The sequence below is a fragment of the Elephantulus edwardii genome, unplaced genomic scaffold, assembly GCF_000299155.1.
Source record: "Elephantulus edwardii isolate Elephantulus edwardi_28Jun2011 unplaced genomic scaffold, EleEdw1.0 scaffold00049, whole genome shotgun sequence".
Classification (NCBI taxonomy): domain Eukaryota; kingdom Metazoa; phylum Chordata; class Mammalia; order Macroscelidea; family Macroscelididae; genus Elephantulus; species Elephantulus edwardii.
In genome coordinates, this window is record NW_006399799.1 from 15,653,045 (window position 1) to 15,677,662 (window position 24,618).

General features: G+C 37.9%; 2 protein-coding genes across 2 annotated transcripts in view; one reads left to right on the forward strand and one right to left on the reverse strand.

The window, feature by feature from the left end:
- Positions 1-13,752, forward strand: part of CCDC30 (coiled-coil domain containing 30) — a 58,837-nt gene extending 45,085 nt beyond the window's left edge. The window contains exons 5-6 of the mRNA XM_006886604.1: positions 11,049-11,164; positions 13,684-13,752. Coding sequence (XP_006886666.1) covers positions 11,049-11,164; positions 13,684-13,752 — 185 coding nt within the window. The remainder of the gene's footprint in view (positions 1-11,048; positions 11,165-13,683) is intronic.
- LOC102855892 (40S ribosomal protein S2-like) lies at positions 12,480-13,349 on the reverse strand. The gene has a single exon (XM_006886530.1). It carries the CDS (start codon positions 13,347-13,349, stop codon positions 12,480-12,482), a length of 870 nt encoding a protein of 289 aa, XP_006886592.1.
- Positions 13,753-24,618: the final 10,866 nt, after the last annotated feature.

The following is a 24,618-nucleotide window of genomic DNA, read 5'->3' on the forward strand; positions in this document are numbered from 1 at the left end:
TAGGATTTAGCAGCAGTCTACTTGAATTATTTTTTAAAAATTAAAAAGAAGGAACACTTCTAGAGTCATTCTATGAAGCAAGCATAATCCTAATACCAAAACAGGAAAAGATATTACCAAGAAAGAAAACTACAAATCATTATCCCTCATGAATATAGGTACAAAATCCTTAATAAAATCCTAGCCAATAGAATCCAAAGGCACATCAAGAAATAATTCACCATGGCCAAGTGTGATTCATAACAGGTATACAAGGATGGTTCAACATAAGAAAAATAATAAAAATAATTCACTATATTAACAAGGTAAATAACAAGAACCATGTGATCTTAGCAATTGATGCAGAAAAGGCATTTGACATATACAACACCCTTTCCTGATAAAGACACTCAGCAAAATTGGAATAGAAGGGAATTTCCTCAACATAATGAAAAGTACATATGCAAAACCAAGAGCCAACATTATTCTCAATGGAGAAGACTAAAAGCATTTTCCTTGCAAACAGGGACCAAACAAGGATGCCCACTTTCACCACTTCTATTCAGTATTGTATTGGAAGTGCTAGCTATGGCAATACGACAGGAGATGGAAAGAAAAGGCATCCAGATCAGCAAAGAGATGGTTAAACTGTTTCTATATGCAGATGACAGGATAGTATACACAGAAACCCTAATATACTCAACAACAACAACAACAACAACAAGACAACTGTAAGAGTTAGTAGGCCAATTTAGTAGAGTGGCAGGATATAAGATCAACATCCAAAAATCAGTAGGATTCTTCTACAGCAACAAAGATAACTCAAAGAGGGAAATCAAGAAAATAATACCATTTACAATAGCCAACCACAAATTGAGATACTTGGGAGTGAACCTAACTAGAGATACAAAAACCCTATACAAAGAAAACTACAGAGCATTTCTGAAAGACACAATTAAGGACCCAAGGAAATGGAAAAATATGCCCTATTCCTGAATAGGAAGACTCAATATCCTGAAAATGACAATCCTACCAAAAGCAATCTAATTGTTCAATGCAATCCTAATCCAGATACCAAATTCCTTTTTCAAGGAGGTTGAAAGGGAAATTGTAAAATTTATTTGGAGAAGCAAGAGACCTCGAGTAAGCAAAACACTTCTGAGAAACAAAAATGAGATGGGAGGCATATCACTCCCCAACCTCAAAACCTACTACACAGCAGTAGTAATGAAAACAACATGGTACTGGTACAATGACAGGCACATACACCAATGGAACAGAATTGATAACCCAGAAATAGACCCAGATATCTATGGTCAACTGATATTTGACAAGGAAATAAAAGCTATCAAATGGAGAAACAACAAACTCTTCAGTAAATGGTTCTGGCAAAACTGGACTTCTACCTGCAGAAAGCTGAAACAGGTCCACATCTCAAATCACACACAAAAATCAATTCAAAAACAACAAATTCTGGTGAGGTTGTGAAGAAACTGCAACCCTTATTCACTGTTGGTGGGAGTGTAAAATGGTGCAGCTACTATGGAAAGCAGCATGGCACTTTCTCAAAAAGTTGGAAATACAATGCTGGAAACTGTAAGTCTCTGTAAACTTTCATTAAAATTATTTTTTTTTAAAAGTTGGAAATAGAAATACCATTTGACCCAGTAATTCCACTACTGGGAATATACCCAAAAGAAATCAGAACTGCCACCCAAATATAAGCACACCCATGTTTATTATTGTGTTGTTGACAATAGCAAAGATATGAAAACAACCTATGTGCCCATCAACAAACAAATGGATAGAGAAGCTGTGGTATATTCACATAATGGAATACTATGCAGCACTGAAAAACAAGGAACTCATGAAATACTATACAAAATGAGTGACCCTGGAGGGAGGAGTAGGTAAAGGAAATGGGAAAGATCCAGAGTGAAAGCAATGTATATGAACTTTGCAAGCAAACCAATAGAAAATAAAAATGTGTTTAAAAAAAAAAAAGAAAGAAGTATCTCAGTCACAAAAGGACAAATACTGCTTAATGCCACTGTTATTAAACAGGACGGACATGGGGGTTGGGGGAAACAAAGAAAAGGGGATAAAAATGTATACTGCTTTGAAACAGATGAGGAATAGAACTGCTTAAGAGGAAGGTATGATTGGTTATTTTTTGCATTACAACAGTCCAGGATAAAAGCTGCATAGTAAAGTGAACTGGGGTGGGGATTGAACAACAATGAAATAATTTTTTTAAGAGAAAAGAGAACTGGGGGTGGGTAGGGAGGAATATATGAAACAATTAATGAATGGAAATGCAAGTTTTCTGTAAACTTTTGTTAAAATATCAATAAAAAATTTATAAAAATAAGCAAAGGTGGAGCAGTTATTTGAGTCTTAAAAGTTGCCAAGGCTATTTAAGGTGTCGTTGTTGATTTTTTTTTCTGAAGCCAACAGAAGTGAAGAAAATAAAAAATACATGGAAACAAATAGTCAGAAGGGCTGATGTACCATGTGAACCTCCTTCAATCCAAGATCAGAGAACTAGAGAGTGCCCAGCTACCACTACTGACCTCAGTGAAGGGGATCACAGTAGAAGGTCCTGTATGGAGTGAAGGAAAATGTAGAACAAAACTCAAAACCATGTAAAATACTAGACTTTGTTGGTCTGATAGAGACTGTTAGGCAATAAGCAGCTAACAGTGGTGTTGTTGGGTGCCCTCAAGTCAAATACAACTCATAGTGATCCAGTGAACAACCAACCAGAACCCTGCCCTATTCTATGCCATCATCATCCTCTCTGAGACACTAGAGCCCATTGCTGAAGTCACTGTGTCAATTCATCTTGTTGAGAGTCTTACTCTTCTTTTAAGCATGAAGTTCCTTGATACATTTCTTTGATCAATTGGCTATGTGAATCAAAAGAGCAGCTTTTGCCCAGGATTAAAACTCAGAAGTGAGGAAGGGATCAAAGGAAGGAAAAAATGAAATTGTGTGTACAGAGAGTGAAATTTGGAAGAAGGCCTTTACATTGTGGGGATTACATTCAGTATTTCTTACATCCACAAACAGGTACCTGATGTCAAAAACTTGAAGTAATCAAGATATCCTACAATCAGTGTGACATCTATAGAGTAGAATATTTTTCAGTAATGAAAAGAAATAGTTAAATACCACAATATTTCTATTACTTCTACTCATTACTATCGAGCTGGAGTCAACTCACAACTGATCCTCCACTGGGGAGGAGATTGCTCATTTTTCTCCCGAGTAGCAGCTAGTGGACTTGAACTAAAACAGTTTGGGGCTGTTATTTTGAATTGACAAAACTTATATTATTTCTACTTCTACAACACTTTTATAAAAGTAATTAAGTGAAAGGAGGAGTGGCATCCACTTCCATAATAGCTTGCCTCTGGAAACCCTATGAACCTGGAGAGAGGATGAAAGGCATCCAAGCATCGAGGACTCTCCTTCATAGGGTCGCTATGAGTCACCTGCGACTTGATGGCACTTAACAACAACAACAATTAAGTGAAAGAGTGAATGGGGTGGAGGAGGTTGGGCATGGAGAAAGGTGCAACAATGAATGAATGGAAATCCAAAGTCTGTAAACTTTCATTAAAATTAATTTAAAAAAGTAATTAAGTGGGAGAATGAGTTAATAACTTCTGCTGTAATAAACTAGGGAGATCTGGTAGCCTGATATAAGGAAATTGTGCTGCCAACCCTAAGGCAGATAGTTTGAATCCACCAGCTGCTCTATAGGAGAAAGATGGGAAGTCTTCTCGCATATAATTTAATCTCTGAAAACCCACTGGAGCGTCAGCTATGAGTTGGTTCCAATTTGACAGTAGAAAACAACATATTAAACTAGCAAAAATAACTAAAAATACACAACAGAAGATAAATAACTGGGACCTCCTAAAATATAAATACATATTCTCATCAAAAACCTTTACAAATAGAGTAAAAAGAGAATATATGGATTGGAAAAAATTAGCAATGACATATATGACAATGGTTTAATCCCTAAGATTTATAGGAAACTGTAGTAACAACAACAAAAAAAGGTAATTCCATTAAAAAATGGATAAAGATCATGAACAGACTCTACCAAAGATACCAAAGAAGCAGCATACAAACAGTGACCATATGAATAACAGATATGAACTTTGCTTCCTTTGAACAACAGACATGAAACTTACCCTACCTATCCTGTGCCATCCTCAAGTTCTCTCATGTTTAAAAACACATAGCGGTGGTCACTTTGTCAATTCATGCCATTTAGGGTCTTCCTGTCTTTTACTAACCTTCTACCTTACCCACTATGGTGTCTCTCTCCAAGGACTGGTTCCTCCTAAAAATATGTCCAAAGTAAATGGAGTGAAGTTTCACTTGCCTTGCCTCTAAAGAACACTCTGATTGCACTTCCTTCAAGACATATGTGTTTGTTGTTTTGATAATACATGGTATAGTCAATACTCTTGGCCACTACCACAATGTAAAGGCATCAATTATTCTTCAATCTTCTTTATTTCCAACTTTGAGATACATAGGAAGCAATTGAAGAAACCATGACTTGGACCAGGTGCACTTTAGTCTTTAGAATTAAATCGTTGCTCTTTATACCTGGAAAGATTTTTTTACAGTCATTTTCCCCATTACAACATGGGTTGTTTTTTTTTTTTTAAATTTCTGCTACTCATACTGCTGCTACTATAGGTGTTGATTGTGGATCCAAATAAAATTAAATCATTGACAATTTCAGTCATTTCTCTACCATTATGATGCTATCTTGAAGGGAAGAAGACTTGAAGTACTTGCTGCCAAAACTCAAAGACTATAGCCTTAAATATGGGTTATATCTTGTTAAAAAAAAAAGCAAGGACTGCAAGGGTACAACCCTATCTGACCTTTATTAGCACCACAAAGGAGAACTGTTCCTGTCAACAACATTAACAACACAAAACAAATTCCCATGAGGATAGACATGTCACCCATGCACCTCTTTCTACGTATCTCAACCCCAATCTTATTGCTATACTGGGTCCAAAATTCATTGTGATAGTCCACAGACCACACAGAACCATATTAGGGTAGTCAAAAAGCCATAATTCAGTTTAGTTGCAGAATACAGTCACTCAGTCTGGACAGCTTCTGAAAAGTGCTTGCAGGCCCCTCAGCATTGAACTGTCTGACTTTAGGCTAGAGTTAGAAAGCCCTTAGTGCCAATTATGTTCCCTCCCTCTAACCCTCCAACAAATTTGGACAAAGGCTCTTAAGTCTGGTTCTGCAATGGATAGCAGTCCTAAGGTCAGCTCTGTCTCATGTCAGGTCTCTGGTCCTCTGCTGTGATCACTGCTGCTGCTGCTGTAAGCCCAATTGGCACAAGAAACTCTAGCCCAAAGGGTACACACTGAATGCCTGCTGCTTGTTTGCTGGTGGTGAGATACTTTAACCTTCTGCTGTTTGTCTAGTCTGGTCTGTTTAGAGACAGACTAGCCAATCCCCTTGTGTATAGACTAACACACCTTATTCACATATCCCTGCCCATCCACATGCCAAAGTCAAATTCTATGAGTAGGAAAGCCATTTTGAACAATAAACCCTTAAAACCACACATCAAGAGAACAAATATCTTCACCACTGGACAAGTAGGTAATATTATGATTACCCATTAGAGAGATATAAATCAGAACTGCAATGAGATATAAGCTTTAATTTAACTCACTGCTGCCAAGTCAGTTTTGATTCATAGTGACCTTCCATTTTGTTTCTGAAGCTGTAAATCCCCAAAGGAGGAGAGTATCTATCTTTCTCCCATAGAACCACGGGTTAGTGAAATTTGATATGGACTATACCGTCTTACCCCTGGAAAATTAGCACTGATCATAAAAACCCAGAAAACAAGTACCAGTAAGGTTTGGGGGAGACTGGAACATTTATACACCGCTGGAATACTCCAAAATAGTACAACCACTATGGAAACTGTATGGTACTTCCTCAAAGAGCTAGAAATAGAAATACCAGATGATCCATCAATATCCATATCCCATTTAAATAAGAACAGTTATACTAATAGACATTTGCATACCCTTGTTCATTGCAGCATTATTCATAATAGCAAAAAGATGGGAACAGCTTAAGTGTCCATTCATGGATAAATGAATAAACAAAATGTAGTATGTGCAATGGAATGTTGTTCTTATGTGCCATTAAGTCACCTGCGACCCTTAGTGACCCTATGGACAGCAGCTCTGAACCCTACCTTGTCCTGAACCAGTCTCACTAATTCTGACACACCAACCCTCATTGTCCCGGTTACTGTATCAATCTATCTCATCCAGGATTTTCCTCTCCTGCACTGTCCCTCCACCCTTCCAAGAATGATGTCCTTCTTCAAAGACTGGTCCCTCCTGGCCACATGCCCAAAGTGTGTGAGATGGAGCTTCAAAATCCTAGCTTCCAAAAAGAAACTTGGTTTTACCCTCTCTGAGACAGACCAACTTGTTTTCTTGGCAGTCCATGACATGTTCAAGACTCTTCTCCAGAACCACAATTTGAAGGCATTGATTCTTTTACTCTACCCTGAGTCATTGTCTAGTTCTCTGAAGCATAACAAGTAATTGCAAAGACCAAGGCCTGAATTAGGTACACCTTAATCTCTAGGCTGATATCATAGCTTCTCTGGAGAGTACCCCAACAGCAGATTTTCCCAATGCAATTTGTCTTTTTTATTTCCTAGTGGCTGGTGCCAAAAGTGTTGATTGTGGAGCCGAGCAAGCTATATCTGTTAATAACCTCAATCTTCTCTCCACCTATCATGGTGCTGCCAGTTGGCTCAATGGTGAGAATCCTTGTCTTCTTGATGTTGAGCTTCAATCCATATAGAAGGCTACAGTCCTTGACCTTCTGCAGCAAGCGCTTCAGGTCTTCTTCAGTTTCAGCAAGCAAAGGTTGTGTCATCTGTGTAACATAGGTTGTTGATGAGTCTTCCTCCAATCTTGATACCACAATCTTCCTCATAAAGCTCTGCTTCCTGCATATAGATTGAAAAGGTACGGAGGCAGAATGCATACACAATGATAAAGTGATGAGGAGTTTACAAAATATGTTATAACATTGATAAATTTGGAGAACATTATGCTGAGTGACATAAGTCAATCACAAAGGACAAATATTTTAAGACACCATTTTTATATAAAAAATCAAGAATAGGGTTACACACAGAAGACAGCATTCTTTAATACTAAGGATGAAAAAGAGAGAGAAGGAAAATAATTTACTACTTTATTGACACAAGTTAATTCTAGTGAAGGGACAGGCAATATACAATATGTGGAAAGTCAGTACACATGACCAAGGTAAAGATACTGAAAGATGTGAGAGAATAAAACTACACTAAAGGCTGTAACATATAGAATCCTGCAATAGCATTAATGTTGTTGTTGTTGTTGTTGTTGTTATGTGCCATCGAGTCATTTGCAACTCATAGCGACCCTATGTACAACAGCCCTAAACCATGCTCTATCCCGTGCCAATCTCATTGTCTCTGACACACCCATCCCGATTACCCCAGTCACTGAATCAATCCACCTCATAGAGGGTCTTCCCCTCCTGCGCTGTCCCTCTACTCTACCCAGCATGATGTCCCTCTCTAAAGACCTGTCTCTCCTTACAACATGTCCAAAGTATGTCAGGCGAAGCCCCAGAATCCTTGCCTCCAAGGAGCAGCCTGGTTTAATCCTCTCTATGATGAACCTGTTTGTTTTCTTGGCAGTCCATGGTACATTCAATACTCTTCTCCAGCACCACAGCTCAAAGGCGTCAATTCTCCTACTATCCTCCCTAGTCATTGTCCAACTCTCTGATGCATAACAAGTGTTTGCAAAAGCCATGGCCTGTATCAGGTGCACCTTAGTCTCCAGAGAGACACCGTTGCTCTTGAATACTTTAGAGAGGTCCCTAACCGCAGACTTTCCAATTGCAATACGTTTTTTTATTTCCTGGCTACTGGTGCCAATAGCAACCAAAAATTGGTGAATAGTTACATACATAAATGGGTACAGAAGGGTACGCGCATTTAGGTATACAGGTATACTTGGCATTTATCTGTGTCTATTTGTATGTACTGCATATATATTAATTTGTGTAACAGAGCACATAAGAAGCCCCAATAGGAAACCTTCTGAGACACAGCCATATATCTCATGGGACAAAGTTACTGGGATTGAAGTCTAAGAACCATAGTCTTGGGGGATATCTAAGTCAAATGGCATAACATGGTTCATAATGATAATGTCCTATATCCTAATTTATAGTGAGTAGCGACTGGGTCATAAAAGTTTGCAAGCAGCCCATCTAAGTAAGATACAACTAGATCTAAGATAGAATTCTCTGGAGCAAAGAAGAATAAAGGAAAACAAAGACTCAAAGAAGTGATTCATTTGCAGGACTAATGGCTGACATAAACCACAATCCCCTTTAACCTGAGACAAGAAGAACTAAATGGTACCTGGCTACCACTACCAATTGTTCTGCCCAGGTGTACCATAGAAGATCCCTTTATACTGGGAGAAAACTTTAGAATAAAACTTAAATTCCTAAAGAGATCAGACATACTGAACTAATTTAGAGACTTGAGGAACTCTGGAACTATCACCTAAGACACTCTTTTGAGCTGGAACAGAAGCCACTGCTGGGGATCACCTTCCAGGAAAATGATAGATTGTTGTTGTTAGGTGGTGCTATCAATTCAACAATGACTCATAGCAACCCCATGAACAATTAATCTGAACCTTGCCTTATTCTGTGCCATCCTCATCTCTGACATACTTGAGCACATTGTTAGTCATCACTGGATCAATCCATCTTGTTGAGAGTCTTCTTTACTTTCGCTGACCCTCCCTCTACTTTTCCAAGCATAGTGTCTTTATACAAGGACCAGTCCCTCCTAAAAATGTCCCCAAAATATATGAGATGAAGCTTCACTATCATTGCCTCTAAGGAGCACTCAGGATGCACTTTCTCTAGGACATGTTCGTTTGTTCTTTTGCCAGTCCATTGGATATTAAATATTCTTCTCCAACACCACAGCTCATATTATTCTTCTGTCATTCTTAGTCACTGCCTAACTTTCAGATAAATAATAAGTAATTGAAAAGATCATGGCTTAAAAAAAAAGATCATGGCTTCAATCAGATGCGCCTTAGTTTTCAAACTGACACTGTTACACCTTAACACCTTAGTGAGGTCCTTGATAGTATATTTATCCAACCAATGCAGTACATCTTTTGATTTCTTGATTGCTAGAGCTAAGGGTGTTGATCATGAATCAAAGTAAGATGGAATAATTGACAAATTCAGTCTTCTCTCTATCTCTCATGTGACTTATTATCCCAGTGATGAAGATTTTTGTGTTCTTGATGTAGAGAGACAGTTCATATGAGACAGTAGTCTTTGACCTTCCGCATCAATATTTTAAATCCTCTTCATTTTTGACAAGCAAGGTTGTGTCAGATGCATAATGGAGTTTGCTGATAAATCATCTTCCAATCCTGATGCCACACTCATCTTGATAGAGTCAAGGTTCTCAAATTTTTTCCTCAGCATTCAAATTGAATAGGTATGGAGAGAGGATACACCCCTGATGCATATTTTCCCTGATTTTAAACCATGTAGTATTCCCTTGCTCTGTTCACACAGCAGCCTCTTTGTCTAGGTATAGATTTCATAGGAGTACAATTAAGTGTTCTGGAATTCCCATTCTTCTCAATATTAGCCATAATGTGTTATGATCCACATAGCCAAATGCCTTTGCATAGTCAATAAAACACAAATCTTTCTGGTATTCCCTGTTTTCAGCAGGGATCCATCTGACATCAGCAGGGATATCCCTGCCTCTTGTAAGTTTAGCTTGAATTTCTGTCATTTCTTGGTCAATGTACTGTTTTAGTCATTTTTGGTGATCTTCAGCAGGATTTTACTTGCATGTGATATTAGTGATGTATTGCTGTTGTGTACCACAGAGAACCATCCCATAGCTGATCCTCCAGCAGGTATTCAGAGGCTGTAAATTGCACAGAAGTTGATTTCCCATATTTCTTCCATGCAGCAGCCAGTAAATTTCATCCACATGCCTTTGGTATGGAAGCATAGACCTATAAAATAGGCATTAATGCCCAGGATTAATGTGCTCATTAGGACAATCAATTATAACAAACCAAACTGGCAATGTTTGCCAAAAAGCAAAAATGAGAAGGCAGAGAGAGACAGGGAAGCTTGAAGAAGGAAGAAAGGAGAGCAGGGTAGACAGAAGGAGAATGCTGACACATTGCAGAGATAGCAACCAATGCAGTGGAAATTGTGGATAAATTGTTGAATAGGAAACTAATTGGCTGTGTAACCTTTCATCTAAAGCACAAGAAAATGTTAAACAACTTGTGGAATATTTAGAATATGGAATAGTATTTGGCGATAAAAGGAACAAATTCTTGATAGAACCCAGATGAGCTGTGCTGCTGACCCACAGGCTGCACCCCTCTGTAAGTTCGAATCCAGCAGCAGTTTCCAAGGAGAAACTTTCTTCCCATAAATTTACAGACTCCAAAAAGTCACTGGAGAATAAGCTCTGAGTCAGTTCTAGTTTGATGGCAATGAATTGACTATTTTATTGTTGTTAGATGCCCTTGAGTCAATTTTGTACTCATAGTGAGAAAGTAGACAAAAGTATTTTAAAGTTCCAGGTCTTAAAAGAGCATCTACTAGTAGAAACCCTGAGTGGAAAAAAGTCCAATATATTTGTCTGATGTGATAATAGTTCAGTGTTGATAGGTGGGTAGAATATTCCAGGGCTGGGCTTGACCATGTAATGGTACCACTGTTGACGGAGCCACATGTGAGAGATGTGGCAGGACTGGCAAGAAGGGCCATAATACTTCCTTAGTTTTTCAGTTGTTGGGTGCCATTTGGTCAGTTCCGACTCAACGACTCTATGCACAACAGAACAAAACCCTGCTAAAGCCTATGCTGTTTAGTTGAGTAAATTATTTTCTTCTCTGATTTAGATTCAGCTGACCTACAGAAAGCAAAGGGACATAATCTGAGACTAAATGAAGAAATTCTGGCCTTAAGAAATAGAGTTCGATCACTTGACTCAGAGAAAAAAATGCTTGGAAAAGAGGTAAGTGTTTCAGTTGTTAGAAAGTGTGTGTAGGCAGTAATATTCCCAAGCCTGAAACAGCATAGAGGACACTGGGTACATTGGTCACCAGTGGGGATAGTAGTGGCTGCAGCATTCCAGGCAGAATTACATGCTTCACTTTGATTTAGAGGCATTCTATAGGTATATATACTTCATACATTTTGAATACATGTTGTTTTTGTTGTTGTTATGTGCCATCAAGTCACTTGTTTGAATGCATACCTATGTCAATATTATTGCTATCATGTTGACTTAAGAACTTTTCTTTATAATAAAGATTTAGATAAGTGATACTTACACATTTACCAAATATAAATGGTTATTACATTGAATTCCTTTGATATTAATACTAAATCCTTAGGGTTTTTTAAAGTTTATTCTCAGCAGTTTATAGATTTTTATATGTTTATATATTTTTATATGATAAATGACATGTATCAATGATAAATGACAAGTATCTTTTCATTTATCCTGATTTCACAATCAAATTTCTAGTAGCTAATATTGGAAGCAGGAGTGGCATCCTCTTCCTAAACACGGTGCCTCTGGAAGCTCTATGAACTTTGATAAATGTCGATAGCTTCAGGCCTTTTGTTCACAGGGTCACTATGAGTCCTGCTCGACTAGACAGATATCAACAACACAACAGCAATATATGATATACACAAGGTGCTCAAGAAATTTTATTAAAAAATTAGTAAATAAATGAACACTTGGCATTTTTTCAGTCCTTTGTAAACTTGGCTATTTAGCTTTGTAAACTGGTTGTCATTGTTATATGCTGTTGCATCTTAAGTCTACTGTGATTGATAGCCACCCTATTAACAACAGCTCTGAACCTTGCCCTATTCTGAGCCAACTTCACCATCTCTGGCAAGCTTGCCCTATTCTGAGCCAGCTTCACCATCTCTGGCACACTTGACCCCACTGCTACAGTCATTGTGTCACACACTGTCTCATCGAAGATATTCCTCTCTAAGCCTTCATCTTTCCAAGTATAATATTCTTCTCCATGGACTGGCCCCTTCAGCATAGTAAACATATAAATTTGCATGCCTAAATATATTTGTGTATATATATAACACATATGCTCTTATACACAAAAATATAGAGTGTGTGTGTGTGTGTATAAAGTTCAAGAGGACTACATCCAAAATAGTACCATTTCTGTTAAAAGAAGATTGTGAGGGTAAGCATATGTGAAAATAACACTTTTGCTCTGTTTAGTACTCAATGTGTTTGAATTTTTTTTTTTTTTAGAACATAATTCACTTTATTTGTTATAGAAAATCCACTAGGTGGTGGCCACAGCTGGAGCCTGAGTCCTCTGCACGGAGACTCTGGTGTGAGTCTTTACAAGATGATCTGTGAATTCCTGGTAGGGAGACTTCGTGAACACCGTCTCTTTCCAGAGATCTGGGGTCAGATAGCTGTAGGTCTTTGAGATGGCATCAAAGGTGGCCTTAGCAAAGTTGCCCAGGGTCGCTGTGCAGCCCCTGGCTGAGGTGTAACAGTCAATTCCAGCCATCATCAACAGCTTCTTAGGCACAGGGGCCGAGACGATTCCAGTGCCTCGGGGTGCAGGGATCAGACGCACCAACACAGAGCCACAGCGCCCAGTCACCTTGCAGGAAACGGTGTGAGGCTTGCCAATCTTGTTCCCCCAGTAGCCACGCCGCACAGGGACAATGGAGAGCTTGGCTAGAATGATGGCCCCACGGATAGCAGTAGCTACCTCCTTGGAACACTTGACGCCCAAGCCAACATGGCCGTTATAGTCTCCGATGGCAACAAAGGCCTTGAATCTGGTCCGCTGGCCAGCACGTGTCTGCTTCTGCACTGGCATAATTTTCAACACCTCATCCTTGAGGGACATGCCCAGGAAGAAGTCGATGATCTCAGATTCCTTGATGGGCAGGGAGAAAAGATAAATCTCCTCCAATGATTTAATCTTCATATCTTTCACCAGACGGCCCAGTTTGGTGACGGGGAGCCACTCCTTGTCCTCCGCTTTGCCTCCTCGAGCTCCGCGGCCCCTCCCACGGCCCCGTCCACAGCCGCGGCCCCGACCCCGCAGACCGCTACCGAAGCCTCCGCGGAAACCGCCGCGGGCTCCCATCCCAGGGCCTCCAGGCCCTTCCGCTGCACCGGCGTCATCCGCCATTTGGTGTTTTCTCAGAAAAGCGTGTTTGAATTTTTATAAAGAGAATGAATTCATATCTTACGTGTATAATTTTAAAAGAGAGAAAATATCTTTCCCCAATTATAATAGACAAAACTGAGAAGTCTACACGGTTCTTACTTTTTTGAAATTTTATTTACTTATTTTTAATTTGGTGTACTGTCAAATTAGATCTGACTGGCACTGGAGGAGTTTGCTCCTTCTTCTCCAGCGGAGAATCTGGTGGATTCAAAACATGTACCTTTGCGATTGTAATGTAGCTTCTTGCCACTAAGCCACCAGAGCACCCTTAAGGTGCTCCCTTTTTATTTTTAAGGTTGAAAAGCTCAAAGGAGAGATTAATAAATTTCAAGAGAATGAACAAGTTAGAAATCACTCACTGTGAGTTCACACTGTGAGTGTGAATTCATGTCTTAGTCTTGTAATTTTAAAACAAAGAAAACTCACTCCCCCAAATATAAAAGACAAAACCAAGAAGTCTGCAAGCTGCTTACTTTTTTTTTAAAGGTTGAAAGACTTAAAAGAGAGATGCATGTATCTAAGAAAATGTGCAAGTTAGAAACTACTCACCTGCAAAAATTATGAGTACTGAACAGAGAGTACAGGTATTTAAAATTCTATTCCTTCTGATTTCTAACTTTTTTCCCCCTCCAAGTTGAATTTATTTGTGAGTCACAAGAGTTACATATGGTTCTTGTAATGTTGGTTAATAAAAAAATCCAGGTTGAGAATACTGATTTAGAGAGGAAGGCCCTCTATGACGTGGATTGATTCGGTGACTGGGATAATTGGAATGGGAGTGTCAGAGACAGTGCGATTGGCACAGGACAGAGCGGAGTTTAGGGCTGTTGTACATAGGGTCGCTATGAGTCGCAAGTGACTCGACGGCACATAACAACAACAACAACAGTTACAAAGCAAGCCTAGTAGACACTATTAAAAATTTGAAGTTCATAATAACAAATAGATGGGTGCAACTTTGCAAACATTATTGTTATTGCTGCCTTATTTGTTGAAGATACATTAATTTATCTGAAAGTATCTCCTTAATTTTTTTAAATGCATACAAAGGTGTACTATGTTCTAAGACAAACATCTGATTGCTAACTTTTGAAAGGAGTAATATTTTTAGAGAATATACTATTGTAATGAATAGTAATTATTTGCTTCTCTCTTCTTATTGAGCTATCTTTCCAGTTAGAGTAGAGGAAGAAAATGGAATATAGAATCTACTTCTGTTTACCTTTTTCCCCTAAGGGGACAATTAATATAAAGAATATAATTAATAGTTACTGTAAAGACAAAATAATCTCACAGATAGAACCAATTCGAGCATTTTAACCATCCAAGAGTTGCTTTTTAGAACTAAGAATTGTGGAAGAGATAAACCATACTGGAGGTCATAAAACATTATGAAGAACTTTCAATGGTTAGCTTTAGAATGGATAGTATTTAAGGAGCTCTGTAGGGAACTGTACTTCTAACCGAAGATCATGCTTCTCTGATGGCTTGATTCTACCGGTGGCTTTTTTGGAGAAAGATAATACATGTTGTTATTATTGCTAAGTGCTGTTGAGTCACGTGTGACTCATAATGATATCATATACAATAGCTCTGAACCCTGCTCCACCTTGAGCCAATTTCATCGTCTCTGATATACCTACCTCCATTACTCCAGTCACTAAATCAATCCATCTCCTTTAGGGTCTTCCTCTCTTATTTTGTCCCCCTTCCAAGCATGATGCCCATCTCCAAGAATTGGTCCCTCCTGGAAACATGCCCAAAGGATATGAGACAGAGCTTCAAATCCTTGCCTCCTAAGAGCAGCCTGGTATCACCCTCTCCAGGACATACCTGTTTGTTCTCTTAGCAGTTCGTGGTATGTCCAATACTCTTCTCCAACACCACAACTCAAAAGGCATCAATTCTTCTATCATCCTTAGTCATTGTCCAGCTCTCTGATATATATCAAGTAATTGTGAAGACCATGGCCTGTATCAGGTGCACTTTGGTCTCTAGACTGACATTTTTGCTCTTCAATACTCTGGAAATGTCCCTAACAGCAGATGATAAATGTACATAGTACAAAAGTCAAAAGATATACAGATATATACAAATAAATGTCACATCCTATTCCTCCTTCCTCTGCTCCCATTATGTAACCACTTTTATTAGTCTCCTGTTTATCCTTCTAGTATTTCTTTATTGAAACACGAGCAATTTGAATATTTATTCAAGTCTCCTCTGTTAGCATATTTTTAAATTAAAATTCTCTTAAAGATTTTTCTTTATCATTTAGACATCTTTTTATTTAGATCAATCTAGCAGCCTGTGTGTGAATGGACTGTAAATTATTTAATATTTCCTGCTGAGAGATATTCCACCCTCCAAGACTTTTGCTTACATTCACAGATGTGTCTGTAGGATAGGGTCACAGAAATGGGATTGTGTAGTCAGTGGATAGATGTTTCTGTAATTTTGGTAGATATTGCCAGATACCCCTGAGTGAGACTTGCTCCATTTTCCTACCCTATCAACAAGGGATCTCTGAAGATTTAGTGCTAAGGAATTAGTATTTTTAACCCAAAGGCATGCAGTTCAGATCCACCTGATGCCCTGTGGGAGAAAGCTAGACATTCTCCTCCCGTGTAATTTTCTGCCTCTGAAAACCTTCTGGAGAGTCAGGTGTGAGTTGGTTCCAATTCGAAGGTATATAACAACAACAACAATGTATGAGCATGGCAATTTTCTAAAAGGACCACCAACAGAATATATTTTCAACCTTTTTTTATTTTTCCTATGTAATAGGTGAACTGGGTAGAGTTCAAAAAACTTTCACAGACTGTGTAATCACATCTGTGTAATAACAACCAGAACCACAACAGTGAAAAAATGAAACATTCATTACCCCAATTAACTTTCTCCTCCTTTATTATCAATTCTTCCACTTCATCACTTTTGGTAGAAACCTATTCTAGAATTGCAAATAAATACAATTCTCCACTATGTATATTTTGTTTGGCTTCCCTTTTTTTCAGCATAATAACTTCATGATTCATCTATGCTGTTGCCTGTATCAGTAGTTCATTTTTTTCTCTTTTTTTTAAAATTAATTTTAATGAAAGTTTACAGAGACTTAGAGTTTCCAGTTATTCATTGTTGCACTTTTCTTCATACTCACCCCTTCCCCCCATTCACTCTTCTTGAAAAGAAAAAGAAAAACTCTTTCATTGTTATGCAATCCCTTCCCTCAAGTCCACTCCACTATGCAACCTTCACTCTGGACTTCTGTAATGACAAGAATACCCAATCATATATCCCTTTTAAACAGTTCTCTCTCTCATCTATTTCAATGCAATATGCATTGTTCCTTCCCTCCTTTTCTGTCTTCCTCAACCCTGATGTCAATCCTGTTTTACAACAGTTGCCCTATGCAATATTTGTCCTTTTATGACTGAGATATTTCACTCATCATAATATCCTCCAGGGTCATCCATCTTGCATAATATTTCATGAGTTCCTTGTTTTTCAATGCATCATAGTATTCCATTGTGTGAATATACCACAGCTTCTCTATCCACTTGTTTGTTGATGGGCACTTGGGTTGTTTCTAGCTCTTTGCTATTATGAACAAAGCCACAATAAACATGGGTGTGCATATATCTGCTTGGATGTCAGCTATGGTGTCTTCAGAGTATATTCCCAGTAGTGGAATTGCTGGGTCAAATGGTATTTCTATTTGCAACCTTTTTAGAAAGCGCCGTACAGCCTTCCATAATGGTTGCACCATTTTACACTCCCACCAACAGTGAGTAAGTGTTCCAGTTTCTCCACAACCTCTCCAGCATTTGATGTTTGCTGTTCTGCTAAATTTTGCTATTCTTCCTGGGATGAGATGATATCTCATAGTTGTTTTGAGTAGTTCATTTTTTTTACCACCAAGTACTATTCCTCAAAAAGGTTATAACATAAATTGTTTATTCATTCACTGGTTGATGGACATTCAGATTGTTTTAAATTTTGATTGTTAATGAATAAAGTTGCTACTAATATCCACATATAAATCTTGATGAGGATTTTAAAAAATTTTCTTGAGTAAAAACAGAAGTAGAATTGCTTTATTCTATAGTCTGTTTAATTCTGTAAGAAACTACCAGACTCCTTTCCAGAGTACTACTGTTTTACATTTCTGTCCACAATAGTATGAAATCTCCATTTGCTTCATAATTTTATCAACATTTCTGTAATTATAGCAGCCTTTTAAATTTTAGCTATTCTTGTGTATATATTGTGCTGTCTCATTGTAATTTTAATTTGTGTTTAATTTAATTTCAACTCACATGCTTTGAGCATGTTACTAAGAGGGGCTGCTCAGTGGAGAAAACTTGGTAAAGCTAAAGAGTCAGTGAAAAAGAGAAAGATCCTTGACAAGTAGTATTTGACATAGTGACAGCAACAATAGGCTCAAGCCTAGCAGTGACTGTGTGACAGCACAGGGCAGGGCAGTGTTTGTGCTGTTGTGCATACAGTGTTACTACGAGTCAGCATTAACTCCACAGCACCCAGCAGTAACACTGATGCTGAGTGTGTGTTTATTGATCATTTGTGTATGTTCTTTTATAAAAAAAATACTAGTTTCTTTACAAAATTTGAATACATTGTTTTTCATACCAGATCCTTGATGGGTGGGGGACTGAGGGAAATGTGTATATTCTTTTGTGAAGCATCTATTCACATCTTTTGTTCTCTCTCTTTTTTTGGGTTTTGTTGGGGTTTTGTTGTTGTTGTTGTTGTTGTTGTTGTAGGTATTTTTATAGATTCTTTCTATTTTTTAGATTCCAATCCTTTGTTAGATCTATATATTCTCTCTCAGTCTATGGTTTCCTTATCTTAACAGTAGGGTGTTAGTGTGTGTGTTTGTGTGTGTGCGCACATGTGTATGTGAGAGAAAGAAAAATCCACACCAGAAAATTCACCAATTTCTATGTGTGTAATTCAGTGATATTGTTTACTTTCATTATGTTATGCAAACATCATTACTATCCTCTTCTGAGTTTTGCTACCTTCTTTAGAATAAACTTATTGTTTCCTACACAAGAAGTCTCCAGCTTTCTCCCTCCCTCCCAAGCCTTGCTATTACTATTATTGTTAAATGTCACTGAGTTGATTCTAAATGATAGTGATAGCATGTACTATCATTATGTTATGCAAACATCATTACTATCCTCTTCTGAGTTTTGCTACCTTCTTTAGAATAAACTTATTGTTTCCTACACAAGAAGTCTCCAGCTTTCTCCCTCCCTCCCAAGCCTTGCTATTACTATTATTGTTAAATGTCACTGAGTTGATTCTAAATGATAGTGATAGCATGTAAAACAGAAGGAAACTCTACCTATTTCTACCTCCATAATCGTTGCTGTGTCTGAGCCCACTATTGAAGACACTGTGTCAATCCCTCTTATTAAGGGTCTTTTCCCCCCTCATTAACCCTCTACTTTATTAAGTGTGGTCTGGTAGACAGTAATAGTCTTTGATTTCTAGATATTCACTTGTTTTATATGAGTGAGATCATATAGTACTTGCCATTTTTGTGACTGAATTATTTCACTCAGCCTAATGTTTTCAAGATGGATTGATACTGTGGTACGTGTCAGGGCTTCATTTCTCTTTATGGCAGAGCAATATTCTATTAATATGTATCACACCTACCCCCACTACCACAGTGACTGTGTCAATCCATCTCATCTGGAGTCTTCCTCTCCTGCACTGTCCCTCTACCCTCCCAAGCATGATATCCTCTGAGGACTGGTCCCTCCTGGCCATGTGCCCAAAGTATGTGAGATGGAGCTTCAAAATCCTTGCCTCCAACGAACAATTTGATTTTACCTTCTCTAGAACAGACTGTTTGTTATCTTGGCAGTCCATGGTATGTTCAATAATCTTATCCAACACCACATACCATATATCATTTATCCATTAATCCACCAACTACTATGTTGGAGAAAGATTAGGCAGTTTACTCCCCATGTCAGACCTGCTTTTTAACAGTGGTGCTATTCAGTGTTTGTCCTTTTGTGACTGAGATGTCTTACTCAGCATGATGTGCTCCAAGTTCCCCCATGTCATGTAATGTTTTATGAGTTCATTGTTTTTCAGTGCTGCATAGTATTCAACTGCATGACTATACCATAGTTTTTCTATCTATTCATTTGTTGATGGGCACTTAGGTTGTTTCAATCTCTTTGCTGCTGTAAATAATGCACAATAAACTTAGGTGTGCATCTATCTATCTGTTTGGATGGCGGTTATGGTAAGTTTGGATGGCACTAGTGGTATTGCTGAGTCAAATGGTATTTCTATTCCAGCTGTTTGGAAATGCGCCAAGCTGCCTTCCATAGTTCTTGTGCCATTTTACACTCCCACCAACAGTGAATAAAGGTTATAATCTCTCCACACCCTTGCCAGCATGTATTGTTTGCCACTCTTGTTTAACTTTGCTATTGTTACTGGGGTGATATGATTTCTCAAAGTTGTTTTGATTTTAATCTCTTTAATGGCTAGGGATTTTTTAACATTTCTTTATGTGTTTGCTTGCCATCTGAATGTCTTCTTTGGTGAAGTAACAGTTAAATGAAAAACCAACATCTCCATAAGAAGTACCCTCTCTCCCATGGCAGACGGACATCTATTTTAACAGAATGATCCACTGAGATTTTTTTTTATTTATTATTCTGTGAATTAAAAAGGATTAACATGGACTAAAAAAAAAAACAAAAAACAAAACAAAACAACCAACTCTTTCCCAGGGAAAGGGAGCTAAAGAAATTTTGCCTCCAAAATTCTCTCATCTTTTATTTTAAAAAGCCTGTAACTTCCTTGATTTTGCTTGGCAACAGGGCAATGTTGCTATTTATCAGTATTGAGTAAAGGATCATTCTCAACACAGGAATTAAGCCAACTGGGTGTTTTAGTTGAATAGGTAAATAGTAGCAGCTCTCTCCCATGAGTTTGTTTCAAGATCTAGACCAAGTACCACACCATCCCTGGCATAGAGCTTCATGTTTTTCAGTTGATGTTTTGTTGTTTCTTTGTTAAAACAAAACTATGATTTGCAAATCAGGTTAACATTTCTACTAGGGAGTAAAAAATATTAAAAAGATAAAAGAACTTCCTAAGATTTATACTTCACCTTAGTCACATTGCCATGGAAAAGAAATTAGGACAGTGTTTATATAGTAACAATTTGCCATAAAACACAGCTTCTAATCTGCCTGGAGTTTTTGTTCCTAGAAACTGACTACACAGAAGAGAAAGGGAGTGTGTGCACACACGCACATGTGCACATAAGCCACTGACTCAGAATCAACTCATAGCTGATCCACCAGCATGTCTTCAGAGACTATATATCACATGGGAGGAGATTGCCCATCTTTTTCCCAAGGATCTGCTAATGGATTTGAACCAACTGCCTGTAGATTGGCCACAAAACTCTTTACCCGTTAGATCTCTGAGTGCTTCCTCTGGACATACACAGTTCTTCAAAAGAGCTCAATGTATGAGGTGAAACAGTCTTCATTAAGTTGCTCACTAGGCTGTTATTTGACATAACTTTAAGCAACCAGTTTTCTCAAGCCTTAAGGCTCAAAACATCTCAGAGCAATGGCTTGGGTGGGTTACCCCAGCTCCATAGGCTCCAGATTTCCATGAGAATGAAATTCCATTCTCATGTCTCATTATTTTCTAGCCCCTGCTTCCAAAGAGGAAGCAATGGGATGGAAACAAATATTTATTTAGTGTCTACCATGTTATAGAGGAGCTCTGGTGATGTAACCCAGAGCAAGTCATGCTACTCACAAAGACTGTGGTGTCTCCAACAGTTCGAATCCACCAGAGGATCCTCAGTTGTAACTTAAAACCTCGGAAACTATCTGGAGAGTCACTGTGAGCTGCAACTGGCTCAATGGAAGCAAATTTGAGATCTGCTTGTTTTGATAGTGTTATAATTACTTGGATAGGGATTTGATAATCCTCATTTACTATTGTCAGAAATTCACCCTGCTTGACAAATAAGGAGACCATGATCACCAGTTCATAAGTGTGGAAGCCAATATTTCTAACCTCTACCTGACTGTAAATTTCATACTACTGGATCGCTGATTTTCAAACTGTTCCAGGGAGCTTTTATGTTTCCCAAATAGAAGGCTCTATGTCTTCTTCCTGCATATAAAGTAGGAAAGGCTTTACTTTTGAGGATTCTGCAAAGAAATATCTTCATAATATTTCTTTTAAAAACAAAAAAGGAAGGATTCCTGTGCCTTAAAAAGAAATAATCCAGGAAACCACTCAAATTAAGCAGGCTCCTCAAGATAAGATTCTATACCTTATTAATTTCTTCAAAAAGAAGACTGGTTTACCATTAAACAGCCCATCTTAATTCTAATAGTATGTGTTCTAGAGAACATTGTTAAAATACAAAACATGGTAGATCTCTTACAAAATACAGACAGCAGCAGGCTTGGTGTATCATGTGCTATGATCTGTTGTGATCTTATAATATGATCTTATAAACATAATCTCATGAAATCTCCACTAAAACCCTCCTCAAAGAAAGTAGTCGTATTACAATTCACATTTGAGAGGAATTAAACGAGCTCAACAAAAAATAAGTTTATCTGGACCTAAAGCTCATTTTTGTACACCATGTTAGTCTTGTGGAGATTTCTAGAATACATCTAGTGGCATAATCCATAGAAAACTGCACTGCTAACTCAAAGGCCACATATCTCTGACGATTCAAATCCACTAGCCACTCCATGAGAGAAAGATAGACAACCTCCTCCTTTGAGACTTACCGCTTTGGAAACCTTTGGAGGGCCAACTATGAATGGTACCCAAGTCAATGACAATGAGAATAAGAGAGAGAGCATGTCCAGGACTGAGGATAAAAACCCATCTCTACATCCAACTGATGATGTTGTTGTTGTGTTGTTGTCAACAAGTTGAATACGACTCATAGCGACCCTGTGAACAAAAGGCCTGAAGCCTTCCTATAACTATCGTCATTTATCAAAGTTCATAGAGTTTCCAGAGGCACATTGTTTAGGAAGTAGATGCCAATCCTGCTTCTACTGATTATGAAACAGTGTTTGATTCATCAGTGCCTGCATTCACTGTCTCACTTTAACTGTGCTTCTGAGCAGGTACAACATAAGGTGGACATACAAGGAAACGGAAATAAAACATATCACCTTTACCTGGCAAGCATATAGTTTATAGCATTAGATGGCCCCTACTTTGCAGACAGAATATTGAAAGTGAAAAATTCTGAGCTGTTAGACTGTTGAAAGTGAAAAATTCTGAGCTGTTATACCGTTCGTTGGTAGTCGTCCATGCTAATAAGATGATTCTCTAGCAAGCCTATGAGTCCACTTCTTTGTGTACTACTAGCTGGCAGGTAAGATAGGCTCCTTCAACTATCCAGAGATTTCTATATCCTCCTGTCCATTTCTCACTTTATTTATTTGGTACCCCTTTCCTTTGTGTCTCTGCTTTAAAGTTTAGTCATTGACCTCATGAAGTGGATCAGTTGCCTAAATGTATAACTGTGTTAACAATATTTGATGTGCCTAGCAGGGGTGGCATCCACTTCCTAAACAACTTGCCTCTGGAAACTCTGTGAACACAGAGAAACTATAATAGTTATAAAACATGGTTCAGGTGTTTTTGTTCATAGGGTCGCTATGAGTGGTATTCAACTCAATGGCACTTAACAACAACAACAGACAAATAATGGTAATTTTCAAACACATATTTAAAAATTATATCTATTAAGATGATATTATTTAAATATATAAAATTTTAATAAATTTAACATTGAATATATTAACTCTTTCAATATATATCAAATATAGTAAATCTTTGAGAAAACACTAACATGAGGGAAGCTTTCATTGTTAATTAAGTGCTTGAGTGTTTCTCTTAATTATTACTAAAGCATTTCAAGCAGTATAAGGGTAAGGCTAAGGAACAATATTAAACCATACCATGGATTGCCAAGAGAACAGACAGGTCTGTCCTAGAGAAAGTGAAACCAGGCTGCTCCTTGGAAACAAGGATTTTGAAATGCCATCTCATACGTTTTGAGTATGTTGTCAGGAGGGATCAGTTTTTGGAGATGGATATCATGCTTGGAAGAGTAGGATTTCAGCACATGAGTGGAAGATACGAGAAGAGAGGGACTGAACAGTGACCGTGGCAGTGGGGTTAGGAGATAGTGAGGTTGAATAGAGCAGAGTTCAAAGCCATTGTTCATAGGGTCACTATGGGTCCCAGTCTACACGATGACACATAACAATAGGAGGACTTGTAAAGTTATACTTTCCATTAACATCTAGCAGCATTCCTCACTCTTTCCAGCTCATCAGTTTTGAATTGTTATCCTGACATTTTGACACTGAACATGAGAAAGACAAATTAACCATTTGATTAATTCAAGTCAATCAGGATTCTATAGTGTATTTTTCACCTCCTTGCCTCAAAGGAGTACCCTAGTTGTACTTCCTCCAAGACAGATCTGTTTATTCTTTTGGCAGTCCATGCGATATTCATTATCCTTTGCCAACACCACAATTCAAGGACATCATTTAGTCTTTGTCCATCCTTACTCATTGTCAACTTTCAGATGTATAAGAAACAGTTGAAAAATACCATGGATTAGGCATTTTTGTCTTTAAACTGACTTTCCTGCACTTTATCACTTTAAAGTGCTAGACAGTGGAAGCAGAGGGGTGAGGATGGGCGGTGGGGGAGGATTAATCACGGAGTTGCACAATTTCATGGATGGGGGTTGAGGGAAATGGGAAAGATCTAGTGTGTAAAACAATGCATTTGAATTTTATAAATAAACTAGCATAAAAAAGAATGTAAAGTAGAATGTATATGAATGATTGTATGAAACACAATGTAAATAAAAGATTGTATAAAACACAATGTCTATGAATGAAACATACTGTAAAGGTATTAGAACATGAAAATAAAAAAATATTTTAAAAAGAGAGAAAAAAAGAAAAATAAAGTGCTATACATTTGAAAAGTTTTTGATGAGGCTTCCTCCAATCCCAATGCGACACTTTTCTTGATATAGTCCAACTTCTGGAATGATTTGCTCAGCATACAGATTGAATAGGTTCGGAGAAAGGATACAAACTAAAATCATACTTTCCTGATTTTAAACCATGCAGTATTGCCTTAT

Excerpts from the sequence above, each read along its gene's own strand:
- LOC102855892 (XM_006886530.1), bottom strand. The coding sequence starts at position 13,349 with ATGGCGGATGACGCCGGTGCAGCGGAAGGGCCTGGAGGCCCTGGGATG.